The sequence below is a fragment of the Leuresthes tenuis genome, unplaced genomic scaffold, assembly GCF_036924035.1.
Source record: "Leuresthes tenuis unplaced genomic scaffold, fLeuTen1.0.hap1 SCAF_19, whole genome shotgun sequence".
In the NCBI taxonomy this organism is placed as follows: domain Eukaryota; kingdom Metazoa; phylum Chordata; class Actinopteri; order Atheriniformes; family Atherinopsidae; genus Leuresthes; species Leuresthes tenuis.
In genome coordinates, this window is record NW_027325373.1 from 20,131,132 (window position 1) to 20,152,072 (window position 20,941).

Genomic DNA, 20,941 nt, shown 5'->3' on the forward strand with positions numbered 1-20,941 from the left:
ATCTTGTGCATTTCATTTTAGAGTAAATAAGCTCTTGAGCAACAGATGGTACTCACTTACACAGTGGGAGACTCAAAGTAGTACTCAGCACGGTGTATGGGGGTTAAGGAAAGCCTGCGACTGAGTTCCTGATGGAAAAGGAGAGAAATGTGCTTTAAAACTCTTTGAAATTCTAAATAGAGCAGCAGAAAAAAACAAGATAGAGAAGAGAGAAAGCACTGCAAAGCTTCATTTCGCGTTACAAATTAAAGAAAAAAAGAATTGGAAAAAAAAAGACACTGCCAACAGTTCAAACCGGCAGGTTGGAGTTAGTTCTAGAGGGTCAGTACGACAGTAAAAATAGGAACACAAAGCTTTTAGAAGCAAAGATCTGAGCAGCTCTCTGAGCTACAGCAAAGAAAACCCTGGCTAGTACTCACTATCCAGAGATTTATCCCCCAACATGGGCTCCTGTTCCATCATATCCATAGAGATTTTTATAGTGGGGACATTTTCATGGTAGGGATAGTCAGACTGTGGGATGACGGAGGGACAACATTAACACTCACAGGCAGTTTGTTTTGAGGTGAGGATCGACTGAAGGCTAACCAGACAATCACATGAACTGGATACATACAAAGACATGCATTTTCATTTTTTTTGATTGCAAAAAAAATGTGTTGTTTACTTACAAAGTCCAGTTCACTGTCAATGCTTCCCTTCTTCTTATTTTTCTTTTTCTTCTCATCCTCTTTCTTTTTCTTGTCTTTCTCTGGTATGACATCGTCCAGGTAGCTGAGGTCGTGCTGGGAGAACACGTAATCCATGGCTTTTCGGACCGCAACCAGCGCCAAAATCTGCGAATGACGACGTGGTTAAATCACCTCCGACTTTGAGCTCCATTTGTGTTTAGCTATATATCAGCTGTTTCTCACCATGACGGGGAAAATTATGGCAGCCACAGTAGACTTGAGGATCCAGAGAAGGGCCAGACACAAGGCCTGGATGAAGGTGAAGAGGTGGATACGTCTCTGGGGGACGTGGCGTAGGTAGATCAGGTCCGGCTGGTGCTTTGCAGGCATGAGGAGCAGCTGCAGGCGATCCATGAACTGACACAAGCAAACAGTCAGGTCAAGACATTGCAGTCAAAGTAAACGTACATGAAATATGCCGCAAAGAGTGGGAGGCTTGTGCAGGCTATATTTGCGAAGGCTATATTTAACTTGATAGCAGCAAATCCACCCCTTTAGGGTAATATGTGGTATAAGATATTATAGTTTTAAGTTTGCCAAGTTTTTACTCATTTTAGTGACACACATTAATAATAATGTATTATTCAAAAATAATGTGTATTTTGCTGCAAGGTAACTGTGTTCAAATAGTGTGAAGACTATTTTAACTATCAGCAATTGAGCAAGTCTTTTTTTAGTTGTTGCAAACATAGTTCCCTTTACATGATTATCCATTTAATCAGTAGGACAACGTTATATCATTCAAAATGCAACAACTCGACTCCAGTACTGAAATCACATCACTGGCTCCCAGTTCAAAACAAAGTCACCACTAAATCCTCGTGACAGTCTACAGTGAACAATGGCTCAGCCCCTCAGTACATCTTGTCAGACCTCTCAAGTCATCAGGCCTTTTAGCTGTTCCGAAATATAGATCCAAGTCTTCTGAAAGAGATTTAAGTCACTGGGTTTCTGCACTCTAGATCAACCTGCCTGCCGATGTGAGGTAGGTCAGAATTGTTTCTGCATTCAAAAGCAAACTTAAACTTTTCTATTTCCATGGACCTATAATTAACAACTGCATATTCATGTCTTTAAATAAAGCTGCCATTACTTTGGCATTTATAGCTGATTCTCAAATCAACACAAAAAACACCAAGCAAAACCTAGAAACCATTACTGGGCCAGAGCAGTCTCACATTTAGTGACTCACCGCAAAAACAGAGCCGACCGTGTCCTCACTAAGCCCCTGTCTGTCCCATTACAGCATCTAACAGTGCAGCTACTGTACATTTTACATCTTAACTATTGTCTAGCTATTGGCTATAAGCGAGCTTAACGCAGCTCAGCTGATCCTCCATACTTCCTAAATGCATTCTGGATGTTTTTATTTTCTAGACCTATCAAACATGAATACTGTGATGTGCAGGCATGTAGGTAGGAGTGCTGTGCTCAAGAAAATATTAATCAAGCGAGTAGCCACAGTTTTTTTTTTGTTAAACAAAATTTTTGAAAACACTTGCCAAGTTCTAGTTTGCCGGCATTAAGCGGGCTGGACTTACTCACCTGGACACCATTGAGTGATGCCACACCCATGTAGAGGAACACACCATAGAGCACAGGCATAGGTATGAACTGCAGAGCACAGAGCACGATAAAAAGTTAATAATATAACATGTAACCGTCTGTGGTATTAGCTTAAAAGCTGATAATGTAACATGTAACTGTCTGTAGTATAAGCTTAGGCTGAAAATATAAAGCAGGGAAACTTTAATGTAAGCTTTCACGACAAGTTAATCAGCATTTGTATTTCTGGAGTCACTGCTAAGTTAAAAATAGCCTACAATCAGCTTTTCCAAGAATGTCCCTGCATACTGTGAACAGTCCCTTGGCTGCCACAAAAGTAGGTTTTATAAGTTCTTGCTCAGTAACTCAACTTTAAAGCGGTGAGAAAAATTCACTTTGCTCTACAAAAATAGTGCAGAATTTTGCAGGATAATTAAAATGGCAACGTTTGGTTCAAACGTTGATGAAGTGCAAAATATATTGAGGAATTTAAAGCAGCAGCCGTGACTATTTTGCAAGTCATTACACTTAATAAGGCAAACATGGGAAGGAAAATATATTTCCAGGACTAGAATCACAATGTAGAAAAAGCCCACAGGGGGGAGCAGCAGCTCTAACAACCTCCACTCACTTGTTTCCCATTTTTTTTGTTCCTCAGCTTAATGAGGGAATGGAAACTTGAGAAAGCACTCTGCTGCAATTGGAGCTTACAGCCCAGATGAACATGCTTATTTCACATTGAATTACTTCAGCTATGGGAGCCTCTAATCGGATGAATAAAAGACTTTAAATGATTTCAAATCTAAGAGAGTTGACAGGGGTTCGTCCTAAAAGAAGCAGACAGTAATCCACAGTTCCATGGAAGAATTAAGATGTTGGAGCTTTACCTTGAGGATGGGAGCCATGAAGACAGAGAGTCCTGTCAGGAGGAACACCAAGATACCAGTAACTCTTTGTTCCCTAGAATAGTGGAAGAACAAATTAATCTGCAGATCAGGTCTGAAGTACCAGTCCACTGGACAAAATAAAGAATACACCAAAAGTAAAACTTTATCAACAAGTTTTACATTACATTCACAGTGAATCTCTCACTGAGGGCCCCTAACTCCTCCAACTTTACTCTGATGGTAACAAGTGAACAAAATAGTGTTTGAAATGGCATAAAAAAGAAAGTTCATTAAAACAAATGAAGGAAATCACTGTCATCAGCTATACAAATCCATGACGCCATGATACATTAGCTTTACAGACTTTCTAAACAAAGTCATTCGTTTCCTGATCTCCATCTCGTTTTTTTTTTTTTTTTTTTTTAAATTAAAGAGTCACTTTCCAGCCAAAAAAACTAAATCAAGCATTTGGTGAGGTCATCGCAACAACAGAACAACTTCAAGTGTATATGTGTATTTACTCAGCTCTGCTTAGAGTGCTTTCAATCTTTTTGTTCTTCTATTTTTTTCCTTTCAGAAAGTCAAATTTCTGATGATAAAAAAATCTTGTTGCTGGAAAACAATTGTCGTTTGTACAAAAAAAGAAAAGGGCACTTCTTTGAACATAGGAAACAATGAGGCTTGGTCACCTCTACATGTTTCGTAATGAAAAGAAAACTTAAAGATTACTCAGGGCAGGCAGGTTTTCAGGTCTTTTGTGTATAAACTTTTGGAATGGATTCTACAACACTAAATGCTCATGATGATCCATGAGGAGAGCAGAGCCCACTGTTCAGCCCGTTGACATCGTGTTATCTCACCTGACACCCAGAAATTTGGGCTGCTCTCCGGGCGCTGACGTCTCAGTCTCCATTTTTAGAGAATCAATGTGGGCGATGGATATGACGGTGGCAGCCACATACCATGGCAGCCCCATGAAAGAGCAGATAATAATCAGGATAGCAACCCAGAACAGGTCCAAGTGATACCCCGCCCCTTTCTGACATGAGACAAAAGAGATAAGAGCAGGAGAATTTGTTTGTTTAGAATTAAAGAACTGATATTGTGCTTTTTGGGTTTTCCCATGTCCTTCAGTGAGTGTGTAAAGGTCGGCAAAGTTACAAAGCCTATAGTCCACATCAAAGGCAGTTGTCTTCTCCCGTAGATAATAAAAGGTATCGATTGTACTTAAGCCAATTCTCTCTTTACTTAATATCACCTGACGAGTCTGACAAGTCTAAGACAAAGAGTCACCATTGTCAACCTGCTCCGGTGCAAGAATGTGTCAACATTGTTGCGAAAATTCGGTTTGTCCAGAAATCTAAATTATTAGAAGTAATTTATCAAATATAAGAGAACAAAAAAAGGCATATCCTCAATATTGTTTCACTTAACTTCAGAGCTGTTGTTACAATTACACAATTATAATGGAAATGATATCACTAAACTCATTTGGTTTTGGCCAAAAATATCAATTAGGAATGAAACTTTTCTTTGTTCTTCAACCAGGTATTGCTGGTGTTTTGCCTGGTATTACAAGGCATTTCGAAATGTGGAATAATACCAATTTACTTTCTTGAGTGGAAATTCCACAAATCTAAAGAGGTGGATTGCCCTATGGATATATCATTTTGCATTTATTCATTTATGTCATCCTTAAACAACCTTATGTGGTGCACCAACCTTGAGTTTGTGCTCTTTCCTGTTGACGATCACGGCAGTGATCTGCTGGTCCATAAATATCAGAATGGTGACCAGCAGGGCCGGGAGTGCAGCTGCAAGGTATACCCACCAGGGATTTCCTCCAAAAGGAGGAATAAACCAGCCCCTCAGTGGGCTTGTGGGCTAGACAGGGAGAAGGAAAAAGAGGATGGTTAGAGTCTACCAGGAGATGCACACACCTGACTCATTTCAGAGCGCACACAGTCTAAATGTCAGGAGATGGATAACAGTTTTAGCAGAACATAAATGACTCAAGACGTATTGAGAATGCCAGGAAACTCTCTTCAGATTTTTTCTATATCATTGAGAATAAGATTACTGGTAGATCCTTACATGACAGAGAACAGTGAATTAAATCTCTGCGCTCAAACAAAGCCGGCTCTGTACAAGCATCTAGAGGACCGTCTGTTCTCACATCACCTGTAATCAAGTTTTACTCGCTCCTCTGCCAAGGGCTGGGCGTGTGGGGTTGCCAGCTGAGGAACATTTAAGCTTTGCAATCTCCAAGAATGTCAGTGTCATAGTTTCAGGTAATATGTATCCTACTGGGCAAACTACAAAGAGCGCATTATGTTGGGATTTCGAAGAATTACAGAGGCTTTCTTGCAGAAACATGAAATCTTAACCAGTGTAGTCTGAGGAAGCAGCACCCGGCTGACCAGTCATTCAACTTAAGAAAAAAAAATCTTAAAGCACATGTGTAATTTGACACATTTGTATTTTTATGTGTTTTAAGAAAGTGTGATGTATACCTTGAATTCACTAGGCACAATGAGTTTTGGAGTGTCCACACCAACAAGGGCGTCCACACCACAGAATAGAAAAATGGTCAAGATGATTGCAAAGTCACTGATAAGCTTCCTCACCTGGAAGGAGGACATATAAACAGCGGGGGTTTTTGACAGTGTTGAGCAGAATGAACAACTGAGTCAACATTTTTCTATGTGCTAGCCAAAAAGAAATGACAAATTATTATTATCACATACACACCAGAAGGTATAACCTGTGCAGTTCTACCCATCATTTGTCATATGAGCTGTAAACATTACAGTTCAGAGTTTGTGTCAAATCTTAGCATCCTCAAAATATGCTTTTATAAGCTTCAAAGCTATAAAAATGGGGTCAGAAATTCAATCTACTGAAAGCTGGGATGTTTGTTCCCTGAATTAAATCGTTCATGAATCAAAGGGGAAGCTTAATGAGTTCTTTGATTAAACGAAACAACCACTCCTTCAATCAGATGAAAATCCAAAAAGTCTGCAATGTAATCCTGTCATTCACTGTTCACTACACAAGGACAGATGTGAAAAGAAAAAGCTCTGGTTTCAAGGGATTTCACTCACTGTTGTGGGGAAGAATCGGCTTGTCTTGAACTTCTTCAGACCCATGGAACAAGCGTAGGTTCCAAAGAACAAGATGAAGGACATCAGGGTGATGTCAGGCACATAGTCACAGGCGTCTCCCACCAGCATCCCTCCAAACTGTACACACTCCTGTCTGGTGAGCGAAGCCCAAGTGGCATTCTCAGGCTGGAGAGACGGGGAGAAACAAGTTACTGGTTTGAAAATTTGGATAAAATAAGCTTTGAAGTAATTCATTTTGAATCAAGGTTACTCATACTGTGCTACTGAATGTAGGAAATAAAACAAGGACATTACACACCAGATCAGTACTGTTTGTCCAGGCAGAAGGATCAAGGAGATCGGACGAGTTTCCTGGCAAAGAGAAACAATAATATCTAATCCCCAAAATGAGAAAGTATCTGATACTTACAGTATCACACACAGCTACATACTGATAGGGTTGCTGAGAAAGTAAACAGAAGTATCTACAGGATGACACATACTGGTATCATTTGTTATTTCAACTGCAAACACAGTTCAACATACAATGGCAACTCCCTACAAATTGGGCAACACCAAAAATGGCTGTTAATGTCTGGTATCGGATAATGTTTGGTATCATTATCACTGAGATGGTTGCCTGAAACTCTGCCGAGGTCAATATCTCTACATCTACAGCAGTAAAAGTGAAGCAAACCTACCGGGTATGCAGCTGCAGTCATACTGAGTAATCAGGTTGGTATCATATTCCGAGTTGATTGGGTTGTAGTGGGCCAACTTTAACATCTTTTTGAAAGCGTCATAGATGAAGATGAAGCTGATGAGCGCAGAGAAGCCCTCCTCTGTGAAACGGGTGAAGTACTGCACCAGGAAACTGGCATCTGTGGCGACCAGCACCAGACAGAATAAACCCGACCACAATCCAATCCAAAGACGAAATTCAAGGTAGTCAAAGCCATTGTCTCTGAGAATGAGGACACATTTTACACATCTGTCAACAAATTTGTTCAAGCATCCTGATACCAGAATCAACTGTTGTTTCTGTTGGAGAGGAATGCTCTTTAAATTCTCTCTAAAGTTCCTTACAGTAAAATGATTTTGAGGAAGTGACTTGCAAAGAAACCACAGGGTTTTAAATTGATTGGATTGTGTGGTACAGTATGTTAAGCAACTGTGAGCAGCCTAGCAGCTGCCAGTAACTCTGCAACTGTTCACCACACGCATGGCAACATTTGAAAGACACAGACAGCATTCTTCACCCAGAGTGTAAAATTAAATGAGTGTGAATTATTGATAATGGAACATAACGATCATGGTGTTGGGTAATGCTAGAAGCCATTGCAAAATCCAATCTGCAAAACAGCCAACCACACAAGAGGGTAGATCCCTCATCTAGCCCTCTTTACTACTTACTAATAACATTTGTATTCAGTGCAAATACATTTTTATTTTTCATGGACACCCCTATCACAGGACCAAATGTCCTTAAATGTATTTGGTTCAACACAAGGATGTGTGGTGTTGCTTTTATCAAGTTTATCAGGACAGGAAGTTGACAGGAATCGGAAGGAGGACAAGAATCCTAAACTTGTTCAAGTTAACAAATGATGCAAAGCTGCCAGCCTACTCTGAATAACCCATTTCAATTTCCAGTGATCTTATAGCAGGCATTAGGACAGTAACCAGTTTATTTCCTTTGGGGAAAGTCTACTGGCTATTAATATCTCCCAGTCTGCTGATCCTGCTTTTCAACCCTGTTTCAACCTTGCATATAATCATTCATTTTCAAGTGAGTGAAAGAGTCTGATAAGGAGCTACTTACTTGCTGAAAGTGAAGAGGAGTCTTTCAAAGACAAGCACCGGGCCTGTGCTACTGAGAATAGTCAGGGGCTGACCAGCCAGCAGACAGAACACTGCTCCTGTCAGTGCCGTACCAAGGAAACTTTCCAACACTCCCTGCAAAATAAAATAAAAAAACACACATAGGACTTTACACAGAAGTCATGGAGCACGTAAGTCTGAGAAAAATCAACATATCAATATGCTGAGCATTACTACATGAACCATCCTGAAAATCTATTGTTCAGAAAACACATTCTTTCATCAGTGAGATTATCTGCTCATGCATATGGAAATTTTGTTTTCTACACACAGCTGCAGCCCTGGCCTGACAGGACAGACCATCAGGACAGGACAGGCCTGTTAAGTTTCCAGTCATGTTAGTTTTTATACTTCTGGCAAACCTAATACTGACTACCTAACAGGTGTGTTGTCATTCTGAGGCAAGCACTAAGAACGGTTAGTTGAGGGCAGGGATTCCCTCTGCTGTGGTGGGGGTGGGGTAGGGAGGCGGGTGTCATTCAACAGCAACGCTGAATGGCAATGCTACAGTGGCTGAGTAATCTGGATCTGTGGTTATTTACAGCATGCACAAATCCCTCCGGCTGGTGCTCCGCAGGTCTAACACAAAAGAGGCGAAAGCAAGAACCTCATTAGACAGCTTTTCACTCACAGAAGCATGAGGATGAATGCAGCAAGCACTGCATGTCACTGTACAAAAGTTGGAAACAACTCTCATAAGGAATCAACAGTTGGCTCAACAGATGGATCTGATATGAGCCTCTAAGCTCTAAATTAGCATGGCTTATCAGCTGAAGAGGCTATATTAGTTTAACATTAGAGGCTATGATGGAGTCAAAAACAAACACATATTCACTCTCCTATCATAAACTGAACTTGCTAGAAGGAACCATAATATATATATAATGTTATAACAGAAAAAACACAATATTCAAAAGTATGACAGTGAGAGAAAGGCTATTCATGTCTTCAGAGGAGTTCAGTGGCAGACACATAAGGGTTAGTTTACCAATGTGTATGAACTTTTAAATGTAGAGACTTTCATGTCCTTTGTGACCAAAATGAAAGGCTCAAGATCATGGCATCCGCAGTAAATATCCCTGAGTATGAAATAACATCTCTCCGGGTTCTCCGGCTTCCTCCCACCGTCCAAAAACATGCATGTCAGGTTAATTGGTGACTCCAAATTGTCCTTAGGAGTGAGTGTGAGAGTGCATGGTTGTTTGTCTCGTTTGTCTATAAGTGGCCCTGTGATGGACTGGCGACCTGTCCAGGGTGTACCCCGCCTTTCGCCCGATGACTGCTGGGATAGGCTCCAGCCCACCCGCTACCCGATAAACGGACTGTCGGTATAGAAAATGGATGGATGGATGAAATAACATGCTTTAAGTCGCTTGAATTAACTTATTAGATTGAGTTTTGTAGCATCCAATAAGAAGTGCTGTGTCAAGAGTAACTATTGTTAGATCGGTACAAGCTTGGACGATAGTCATTGCCACCTGAACATAAACTGACCTTAAGTCACAGCTTGGATATTTTAATTATTAACAGTTAATGGCTAATGCAAAACAATTAGGTTTAGTCAAGTGTTGCACTTTTCACGCCACTACATTTGTCCGACAGCTGTATTTAACAGTTGCTCTACAACAGATTCAGACCTTAAAAACCCATCTTGAGGTTATAAATGATACAAAACACAATGCATTTTTGCACAGTAAATTAGGTCACCTGAGAGAATGTTAAAAAAAAAAAAAGTCAAAATCAGCTTCATGTTACACAACAGTGATAATAACACAGGAGTTAATACTTTACCAATGTAAAAGATCTGCACATCTCTTCCACCAACTGACCTGTACTTTAAAGTTGAATATCATGGTAAATGATGGAAGTGTGTGCTTGTGTGTGTGTTGAGGGGGGTTACCTGCATGCTCTCTGTAGCATCTCCAAGTAGGCCTCCAAATGTGATTGCGTTGGTGACTGTGCCCAGATAGATGAACAAGGTGGCAGACAGACACTGAATATGGAGTGCGTCATAGAAGTCACTGGCAAAAAATGGCAGCTTCCTCTTGATATCCAGCATGAGACCTCCACAAAACCTTAAAGACAGAGCCATTAAGTGGGGAATGTCGTTAGGAAGTGGGATTTTGTTTTATGGGAGAGCTTAATTCTACTACATCGATGACACATGATGCGTGTAATATATATATATATATATATCTTTTTTTTTGTTTTGTTTTTTTTAAACAAAGTTTTGTAAGAAAGGAGTGCTCCGATTAAAGGAAACATTTTTGAGCACCCTTAGCAAAAAGTAGTTTATTCAAGTGTACTATGAGAATACTTATATTTTACTAAAACTGAGGCAGTATACTTGAAGTTTACTTTTTATATACTATATTTTATATAAAAACTCAAACTTAAAAATGTTCCAATTTAGTCTGAAGAAGTATTAAATTTGTATACATCTTCTAGTACACTACAAGTACTTGGTTCGTAGTATACTTGCTATACTTCTACTCAAGCATACGTAATAAATTAACTTCAAGTATATTGCTTCTAGCTAAGGGCAGTGAAGCACTTTTATTAGTTAAAAGGTCAGGGTGGAACATTTCCTCTTTGGAAAAATACTGGAGAATTCAGGCATAAATACTTTTCTGTGTCAGAGCTTTTACTTGACAATGCATATCTTCAGATCAGATATCATCAGGATTATAAACATGATGATAAAGCCCTTAACTGAAAAGCTCACATGGGCACCCGGTAGCCCTTTTTAGAACAAACAAGTAAGCACCACACCATTTTTTTGAAGCCATCATATCAGGGATGATGTAATCATTTTGTAATTCTGTCTAAAATAATTTCATAGATGAACATGAGCAGTTGATTACTTTCTCGTACGCTGAAGCTCCTGTCCAACTTCGTGCCCTCCTCCTCCTCCGCCTCCTCCTCCTCCTCCATGTCCTGAATCATGGGGAGTATCCCCATTCATCTGAGGTGGCTCTAATCCAGCATACATGTTTTTCCTTTAAAAAAAGAATAGAAAAACAAACCACATGCCTCCAGTCAACTGAAGTGTGAAGAGAAAACCTGAATGAAAGAGCTTTTTTTCCCCTCATTCAGCAAAAATAAATCTGTAGTGTTAAATGAAATCATGTAAAATACTATGAACATCAGATGGGTTTCCATTCACTAACAAAGCAAATTCTGATGAAACTGCACAACTGCGGTGGACATCCACCAGAATCTAGAGATATCAGGGATATGACAGGTCAGACATGACTAAATGCACTTCAGGTCTTCTTTAAACTGGCAAAAACCAATGCATGAGATGAGAAAAAACGTTTGTGCATTTGTGGAGATTTTGTTATCTTCACCATTTCCATTCACTTTTTCTTATTCACATTTCATCAAATGAGGCATGCACGGCAGAAAATTAAAAAAGAAGAAAAAACATTTCTCGGGTCAGGAAAGATGATCGTCCATTTCTAAAAACTATGCTATACAGACGTCATTGGTCAGCTTGGATGTATTATAGAAAATGGCGTACTTAGTGATGTATACGTGGTACACAAAATGTAAACTATACTCGGTACTTTGATTTTATTTTTTGTTGTTAATAAAATCTGTTTTTCCTGAGTCTAGGTCCACAAAATCAGTTGCCCTGCAGGTTTTAGACGATTCCCCGCTTCAACACTCTTCCCCAAAATAAATGGGTCATTTTCAGGCCTCTGCGCAGCTATTGGTGAAATGAGCCATTCCTTTGAATCAGAATGGCCACTACAATGCCATTGCTGGATTTAGAGGTGAATGTTTCTCGCCAGGTCATAATGGGTTAAACGAAAGCTTTAGGTGTTAGTGTCTTAATAGAAAATGTACATTTTGAGAGAAGAAATTCTATTTTCTTCTGTCAAAAAGTTACTCACTCTTGCTCAAGTCAGCACTTTCATAGCCTCATTTGGTCTCATATGACCAAGCATATGACTTGTGTCAGCAAACCTTAGAGATTGCTGAATAACAGACTTTACTTATTTAGGTTACTGACTTTAAAACTCTATCCCATTTGTGTGACGACTTCACAATGGATTTAATTAACAGCATGAAAACATTTATAGCCCACATTTCTACCTGAAGAAACAGAGGATGAGACGATGTAGGGAAGCGACTGTGTTTTAATTTCTCAAGCCCTGATTATATCCAAATCGCAGACTGGATCGATGACACTAGACTTAATAGATTTATAAGTGATGACTACATTAGATTGGATTATGGTGAGGATTATAGCAGACCTCTTGTCTGAGGAAGGCAGAGACTTGGGTGGCTCTATTCTGATGTCAGGGTCCCACTCGCCAGGAGGCAGGACGATCACCTCATCCAGGAACTCATCAATACCAGCAAGCAGGTCCCGCCTGTCCTTTGCTTTATAGGCGATATCATGGAATACCTACAAACAAACAAGCACAGCCAGCGTATTAGCAATCAATAAAGAAGTATTGTATAGTGTAATGGTAAGATTGCTGCCCTTCATGTCGGTGACCGGAGTTCGAATCATGACCTCCCCCCCTGCATGAAAGGAACTACCTCCAGTAGGGGTCCTCAGGCTCACCTGGGATATGAGTGTAAGTCGCTTTGGATAAAAGAGTCTGCCAAATGCATAAACATAAACCTAACGCAACTTGTCCTTTATTTATCAAGAGCAGAAAATGTTCAGCCACACTGGCCCACTCATTTCTGATTACAGGAACAAAGTTCCAAATAAGAATCAATGATTGTGTTTTATGTCATCTCAAGAGAATTTCAACTGAGTTTGCACAAATAATGAGCCAATATCCACATATCCCTGTACTTAACCTGCCACTACTAGTGTACTACTACTGAGAAACACGAGGTGCTGACTCAAAAAAACGCAAACATCTGATAAAACTGTGACACAACTGTTATGGGAGGGCTGTCGGGGTAAAGTTTAACTCGAGGAAATCCAGGAAAAACACTTCCTAACCTGCCATGTTGACATATGAGATATGCTTGGATAAGAGGCCTGTGGGAAAACGCAGGCCAGGTGCTCTCAGGATTTAGAATATAGAGGCAAGGTTTTTACATTCAATAGACAGTGTATTTAAAAAGGCTTTTTTTGCCTAATTTTGTTGCATTCATTGCACTAGTACTAAAGACAGACAGCTTAACAACTAAGCTATAAGTTGGTGACTGGGCAGGCCAACTGCTGTAATGATTAATGCAGCAAAATCCAGAGAGAAAGAGCAACAGACTAGGCTGCAATTGCAGTTGACAATGAGGGAGTATTAGGCACACAACTTCATTACAATGCTTTAATGCAAGTAACTTAACTTTGCATTTCACCTGTTTATAGGATTGGTCTCACTGAAAAGAAATCTCAAGATACCCATCGCTGTCTCATCTTAGCTGGTACTCTGAGCTTCCTTAATCCCATCACAGTTTAAGGAGAGACATTACATTTGATTGGGATGCAATAATAAATAATAATCATCCTAAAACTTCCACACATACGGAGACGATTTTTTTGTGTGTGTTGGGACTTTTTGAGAAATGTTACGTTTGAAAACACAAATAAACAAACTATTTATTGACTTGCATTAATGTGTTACAGATAAAATGGGGCCAAATAAACACTTTAATATGTATTTTCTGTCCACTTTGTGTTATAGAAGCAAAAGGCCTAACAACTTAACATTTTGCCAGTGGTGTAGGGGTATAAGTGGAAGAGATCTAATGCCTTGGAGTACTAAGTTCGCATATACAGTTAACTCGAGCTCTGGTTGTGGCTTGACTAGTCAATTTAATTGTCTCAGTATACAAACAAAAGAGAAGAATCAATTTATTAACTAAAGCCTGTCCAATATATAGGTGGTGATATGTCCTCGGGTTATTTATATTGGGCTTTTTTTTTTGGTTACCCTATTACCTTACAGAGAAAAACAAGTTAAATAAACCGACAACCATGAACTCATCACAGTAACAACTTGCCTCGTCTGACATCAGTGTAGCAATGGCTCTTCCAATCTCACGATAAGACTTTACTTTTCCTTTCGGGCCCAATAGGACAAAAAGAAATCTAAAAATCAAAAAGAAAATGTTACAGACTCAGAATAGGGTGGTTTCAGAGCACGTATAAAAGCTGCAAAGTCAGGAGCAGGAGTTTTTATTTTACAGTTGAGTACCTTGTGGGCACAGGGACTTCAGTGAGTGCCCCCAGCATGACAGCCTGTTGCAGACGAACAAAAGCAACAAAGGGGGTTTCCAAGAAATCTACCTCTCCAACTAGCACATTTGATGCCTCAGCATCACGGGGCAACTTCTTCATGAACTTATTCTTCAGCTGTCCGAACAGAAAGAGCAGAAAAGTCATTGCATGGAAATGTCAGGCAGTAATGTAATAAATCAAAACTGTCAGTTACAGACCAACATAGGAGATTAACTGTGACACAACAGATGCAAGTTTTATGATCAATGATAGTGCGATTAAAAGAAAATAATGTAGAAATAATAAGGCAGTGACTAACATTTGTTAATGGTCTCTATAAGCTTGCAGGAACAGGTAGTGCCTGCCCTTTCCTTGAATTATGTACCAAACAGCAGTTTGACTTTATGCCATCCAATAAACATACTTTACAGCAGTGTATATCCAAAGTCTACAATGTGTTCATTTTGGACTTGGCAAAAGAATAGACAGACATACTCCACTATAAACAACTGAAAGGTGTAGCTAATAACAGTGACATGGTGCAATGTTCTGCTTGGAAATCTTGAGTTCATTGTTGCAAAGCGTTGACCTGATCTAACTCTCCAGATCCCAATATGATCAGTTAACTGCGGGATATGCTTGAACAAGCCTGGTCACTAAATATCCCATCCCCTACCTAGCTGACTGCTCGGTATCTGCTGCTAACACCCAAGTGCAGGATGCCATAGGACCCCGAGAAGCCCCAAGTCTGTGCAACAATGGTTCAAATCTTTCTTTTTTCTGCAGCCCAGGGGACATCTGCACATTATCAAGCAGGTGGTTTAGATGTTATGGCTTATCAGAGTGAAATGCAGGAGAGAAGAAATATCCACTTGCAGGGAGATGATTAACCAATCCATGTAGTGAAATATCAAAGGCCAGACCATTCTGACAAATCTACACTTTCATTCACAGTTGTTACAGTTTAACTGCCTCTTGTAATGTTTTTATCTGTGTGTAGTGCATTAGTCACCATGATGACAATTCAGTTAGCTACTCCATCTTAAACCATGTCAATGACAGAAACTGCACAGTAGAGAATGGACACTTGGGTGGGTTTTGTTGTCCTAAGTGGAGTTTCACTGGAGGTTTTAGAGAGACTCACGAACTCAGACATGTACACAACCCAACACATCACCCTGCATAGTGCTGCTTTGTGAGTGGAAACTGCACAAGTTTTGTTTTCAATGACAAAAAAAAAGAGACATGCTAACATATTACCTGATCCTTCTCTGGTTTGTCAGAGAAGTCACTCAGGCTATTGGAGGTGAGGTTCCGGTGGGCAGTAGTTGGACTACCTGCAAAGAGGTGAGATACTGTCAGAATTAAGGAGGTCAGATGGCAAATGAGCCGAGGAGGGTGGTTAGTCAGAGAAAAGAAAGACCTGAGAAAAGTATACAGAGAGAGCCAGAAACATCAGCTAAATGTGGCAGGGCTTAAGCTTTAGGACTAACGCCAGATGGTTGTTCATTCAGTTCCTCCAAAGAGAGGAGAGCTGGGATGCATGGGCATCTAAAGTCTGCTGCTTATATGCGTCAGTAAACACATACTTAGGCAACTATTGAAAGAAAGTGTAAACTCTGTTTTCTTGACATTGCCAACAAGAGTGGATGAGTAAATGGACCGTATCGAACTGAGTCTACACCAGTTTAGCTTTCTGTTGCTGAATTTATAGTTTGGAGTGCAGAATAAACATAAAACCGACTTTTCAAACACAATACTATTTAAACATTATTGCATTTTTTTCCTCCACACTTATACTAGTTGTGGAAACCATGTAGCTTTCAGCTGGAGGGCTGTGACCTCACTTACAGAGGTATCCCATGCTGGAGCTCCTCATGACCTCACATGATTCCATCGATTCTTGATTTATAAAAGGCACTGGCAGCTCGAGGGGTTGGCGTGCTACAACACCACAGATGCAGGAAGTCAGACAGCATTGACCCCAAGAGTAAAAAGAACAAAGAGGTTGGAAGGGAGGGTAAAGGAAAAGAAGGAAGAGAAGCAAAAGGCTGCATTAGAAAAAAAAAGTTAGCTAGTGTTAAGATGACATAAGAAGACAGTGAAAGGTTGGAATGTTTGGTTCGAAATGGGTTAAAATATGAGTTTTGTTCTTTTTTTTTTTTTCTTTTTACCGTTCTCCTGGCTTGAAAACAGCCTACTTGCACTGGAGACACTCTTGCCAATATCTGCAAGAGATCGCAAGTTGGACTTCTTGGTCTGGTGACGATGCTTTCGTAGCAGCGTGTACACGACCTTCTCCTTCAGATCCGCTTTTAACTGACCAGTCTCGATCTGGTTGTCAGTGATCATTTCTGTTAGAACACATTGACGATTAAGACAGAGTCATTCTCAGGTTCCTCAAAATGTTCAAGTGTGTGTGCTGGAGTTCTGGGTCCAATTATCCCCACTTACCAACAACCTGTGGCAGAGTGGAAGCCTCCATGTCGAGCATGATTGTCCCCTTCTCAATGCACGTTTTGAGCTCCATCAAGCTGTGTAAGGACAGCGTGGCAACATGAGGCTTACTCCAACGCTCACCACCCTTCTCCACTTTCTCCTCAAACTTGATCCATCTAGACAGAGGATGATAAAAGACAAAGGCAGAGCGAAGGTTTGAGTTTTTCTGCTGTGTTGGACCTTGCAGGGATGCCATTGTATGCATTGTTTTTGTGTTTTTTTTGTTTTGTTTTTCGTCTTACATAACAGTAAATGTTCAGGATTATCAGCAAATATGAGCATCAAACAAAAAGCGACAGGCTCAATTCTCTAGTCTTGACAGAACAACTCTATAGTATTTTAAATTGTTCACAGTTCACAAGTATAGGGGATGCATGACAGCATAGAAACAAAAACTAAATCACTAGACTTTAAAAAGAACACAGTGGCACAAGAGCAGTGTCAGTCTTCTGCAACTTTAAGACCACACATGGCTAAGTCAGAAAAATGGGACTTTGTTGCCAACATGGATAAGCTTTGCCCTAAAGGCAAGACTCTGGGACAAGGATTCTTTTTAATAACAACGCCTCACATGTCACCACTACAAAGCTCCATTCTTCTGAGGGCTGAGGATGGGGTTTCCTCTGGGGATAAAGTATCCCTCTGGCTATAGTCCACACGCCTGTGACCAGTCCTCTTGCTGGGACAGAAGACACTGTGGACTTTAAAGAGTTCATTCACACTTATTTTCATGCTACCCCAGCTTCCCAAAACAGGACAAAGAATTAGAAGGATTTGTACTAAAGAGAAAAGGTTTTTCCAGGAGTGAACAAATTCTTCATTATGTGCATCAATGTTAAGTCAGGAATGACAAAAGGACTGTTCCTTAGAACAGCCTCACAAAAAAACCTATCAACTGTGCAAAAATATACAAAAGAAGTATGTAAAAGCAATTATGCACCTCAACAGGAGGAATCAAACCGTTTAATGATTCCACATATTGCTAACAAAAGTTTATGTGCTCCAAAGTAAGCTGTAACAGTAAGTCCTGTTGTGATCATGTGGGAGTTTCTGCCTTTTCCTGGTCTCACAGGGCAGGTAGTACAAATCTCAATCAGATAAGAGCATACAGGGTGTTCACTGGAGTACGGCCTATTTCCCCACACATACAAAACACGAGGGGATTGTGTTCCAATTTTGGGACTGTGAAGCAGGAAACTTCTGACTACAGTGCCAATGGCTCTTGTTGTTAAAGAGGGATTGGGGGGGGGGGGGGGGGGGGGTTGCTGACAGAACACGTCTGGCTGATTAAGACATTCGGCCCAATGGCTCACCTGGCCGTCTCCTTCCATTCCATCTCCTGCCCGTCCACCGACAGAAGCTCGTCCAACTCTGTAAAGAGCTGAGGAGGTGGTGGGCCATCGTCCTCTTCTCCCAGGATAAATCGGATCCTCTCAGCTGGAGAAACTGCAGAAAACATTGTTGCCAGTCGTTACACAAAATACTCATCTCCTCTGAAAGGAGTGACAGATCCTTTCTGCCTGAAAGGAAATTATCAGTGGGTTTTCAGAAATTGTATTTAAGAGCGGTCCACATAACTGCAAGACAGACTAAACTTTATACACAAACTTTGACAAAAACATACACAGTCATGAAAGATATTTAGCGCACTTGGTGGAAACTGTTATTTTTTCTCAACACATTTGTACAAACATTTTATGTACATTCTTATTTACTTTCGCTTAATAAAAATGACATAAGCTGTATGGAAAAAGTAAGTACGGAGGTCTGGGGTTCCAGTGTTTATGTCAACAGTGCGGCCCTTTATTGGGAGAGACAGGTGGAAGCCATGCCATTTACACCACGTAGCTCCTGCATGTGTCTTTGCTATTGAATTGTGTTGTCATCCTGCCAATATACAAAGAATTCTCTCTGGCCTTCGCAAAAGAAAAACAAACAAAAAAAAGGTTTTGGATTCCTGCATATCTGGCAACAGATTGAAAAGGACCTCTGTATGACAGCACATTCAACCCAAAAAGAGAAAGTAAGTAAATAAAGCAATAAATTGTCAGTTATCCTGAACTTTTTGACAGTATCTTTAGGTAAGTATTGCAGCTGGGCGTGCCAAAGAATATGCGTCTGCAATCAAAGGCATTGCACAAATTTGACATGTGTAGGAAATATGTGAGGAGAAAGCATTTTGTTGTAAAAAAAAAAAAAAAAAAATACCCACTTTCCTTTTGGAATTATATGCTCTGCAGGCACGAATCAAAGAGAACAATAAGGCCTCTGCAACAGTAAACTGATTTGGGTTCTTCTTCAGGTGAAGAACCAACTGTGAGGCACCATGATAAAAAGAAGTTCTAGTTTGGGATGACTTTGCTTTGTCAGGTATACAGTACAGCTTGTAATTCCTGACAAAACAAAAAATGTTAGCATAATAAAAAGGGTGCTTGAAGACACTGAGGCATCTGACTGAAAGTTGAACTGGCACAGAACCGTTTTAACAGGATAATGATCCTAAGCAGACATGTAAATCCAACAAGGAATGCCTAAAAAATGAAGAAACGAAGGGTTACGAACTGGCCAAGTCAAAGGCCAATCCCTTTAAAATGTTGTGGGGGGAGGGGGTTAAACGGGGACTACGTGCAAATAGTAACAGAAAGACAGAAAAGGGGTCAAAACTTTGTGCGAGGTGACGTCTGAGACCGGACAAACCTGCTAAACACTAGCTTCTGAGGCCAAGCGTGTCCAAACTTTTTATTCCAAAAAACAGTAACTTCTGCTATGAACATTTCTGTTCAAATCTTTCTCTTTCTGGTGGTGTTTAGATATGCCGCCATAGTGTGTAGGTCCTGTTTCAAGGAGACTGAAACTTTTTTCTTGTTCAAAGACGCTGATTAGGTCAATAATTTCTTAGAGGTGTACATACTTTTCCACTTGACTAACAAGGTACATTTATGCTGTTCGAGAAGGAAGTTAAAAAAAAAAGATCCCGTTTCAAGCACGACACTATGAGAAAGAAGTATTTACACACAAAAAAGAAAAACTTTTAATAACAAACCTCATGAGGATATACGAGTTACAATTATCTGTGTTAACACTTAGTATAGTTGTGCAACTGTGTTCAGTAGCAAGACACAGCAGGGTATTTATGAAACCTTCTTTGTATGGAGTGCAAGTCAGGAGTCTATAGGTTGACACCTTAACAACGTAACGGTGTGTGTCACCTTTTAATCCTGAAACAGAGCACTCACACTTCATTTAGGATGGATGCTTTTAAACTAGCAAAGTTGAAGCTGTTCTATTGTAGTGAGCAAACATAATATCAAGCTTTGGGAAGGTCAAGATTAACGTCACGAAGATAGCTTTGTATGACGACATCATTGCATAGTGCACACCCACCAGAGCAGACACACAGGCCGTCTCTGGTGTCCTTTTACCGATATGCCAACTTGCACAACACTTGCTGACTCCAGATGGTGTACATAGCACCATCCATGTCTCAGGTCTCACAAATGTGTTATAAATGAAAATCTGGACTTTGTTGTGGTTAAATGGACTGCTCTGTGGGGTTTGCAAGAATCAACAGGATTATGGGGGTTAAGAAATAGTTTAAAACAGCAGGAAAAGTGTCCAGGTGCATGTTTTGAGTAGGGACTTTCAATCATCTGGTGCATGTAAGGCTACCCACATATCAAATCCAATGACCACCACCTTAAACTGTATGTTTAGGACCTGCCATAGCATCTCCCAACCCGCTACAGTGATATTTACACATATGCTGCTTTTAGGGGCATGTATACATAATCTAGGGACATATGGACATATGTCCATCTAGATGTGACAATGCTTATCAATTATTCCCACAGAGCAAGTGGCAGAAGCAGAGTAATTAAAAAGTTAAGCGAGAGGTGTCAGGAAGAGGCAACATGGCCAAAGCCAACATAAAAATCTCTCCACAGAGGTGGTTTACTGCTCAACAGGAGGTAAATGTTTATTTCAGCAGTGGTTCATCGTACACAAGAGTTCTGCCCTCTCACTCAACCTTACAAGACTGTTTATACTTCACATTTCCTATAGAGATGGTGAAGATGGGAGAAGGTTGGAGTCTGTGTCTGA

The 20,941-nt window shown here is 40.3% G+C and overlaps 1 protein-coding gene across 3 annotated transcripts in view; it reads right to left on the minus strand.

The window, feature by feature from the left end:
* The window catches only part of LOC140276603 (electrogenic sodium bicarbonate cotransporter 1-like), a 31,257-nt gene that overhangs the window by 2,588 nt on the left and 7,728 nt on the right, over positions 1-20,941 (minus strand). For 2 of the 3 annotated variants that reach the window (XR_011909042.1, XM_072371364.1), the window contains exons 4-25: positions 18,154-18,286; positions 16,796-16,956; positions 16,516-16,695; positions 15,602-15,678; positions 14,319-14,476; positions 14,125-14,212; positions 12,411-12,565; positions 11,013-11,147; positions 10,049-10,223; positions 8,090-8,223; positions 6,969-7,231; positions 6,587-6,639; positions 6,268-6,453; positions 5,677-5,790; positions 4,886-5,047; positions 4,024-4,202; positions 3,164-3,236; positions 2,277-2,345; positions 915-1,088; positions 672-836; positions 420-513; positions 57-128 (exon numbers count right to left, since the gene is read on the minus strand). Coding sequence is in view for 2 of the 3 variants with exons in the window: in XM_072371364.1 (XP_072227465.1) it covers positions 85-128; positions 420-513; positions 672-836; positions 915-1,088; positions 2,277-2,345; positions 3,164-3,236; positions 4,024-4,202; positions 4,886-5,047; positions 5,677-5,790; positions 6,268-6,453; positions 6,587-6,639; positions 6,969-7,231; positions 8,090-8,223; positions 10,049-10,223; positions 11,013-11,147; positions 12,411-12,565; positions 14,125-14,212; positions 14,319-14,476; positions 15,602-15,678; positions 16,516-16,695; positions 16,796-16,956; positions 18,154-18,286 (2,972 nt within the window). In the remaining variant the exon portion in view is untranslated. The remainder of the gene's footprint in view (positions 1-56; positions 129-419; positions 514-671; positions 837-914; positions 1,089-2,276; positions 2,346-3,163; positions 3,237-4,023; positions 4,203-4,885; positions 5,048-5,676; positions 5,791-6,267; positions 6,454-6,586; positions 6,640-6,968; positions 7,232-8,089; positions 8,224-10,048; positions 10,224-11,012; positions 11,148-12,410; positions 12,566-14,124; positions 14,213-14,318; positions 14,477-15,601; positions 15,679-16,515; positions 16,696-16,795; positions 16,957-18,153; positions 18,287-20,941) is intronic. The other variant, XM_072371365.1, reaches the window with a different exon arrangement.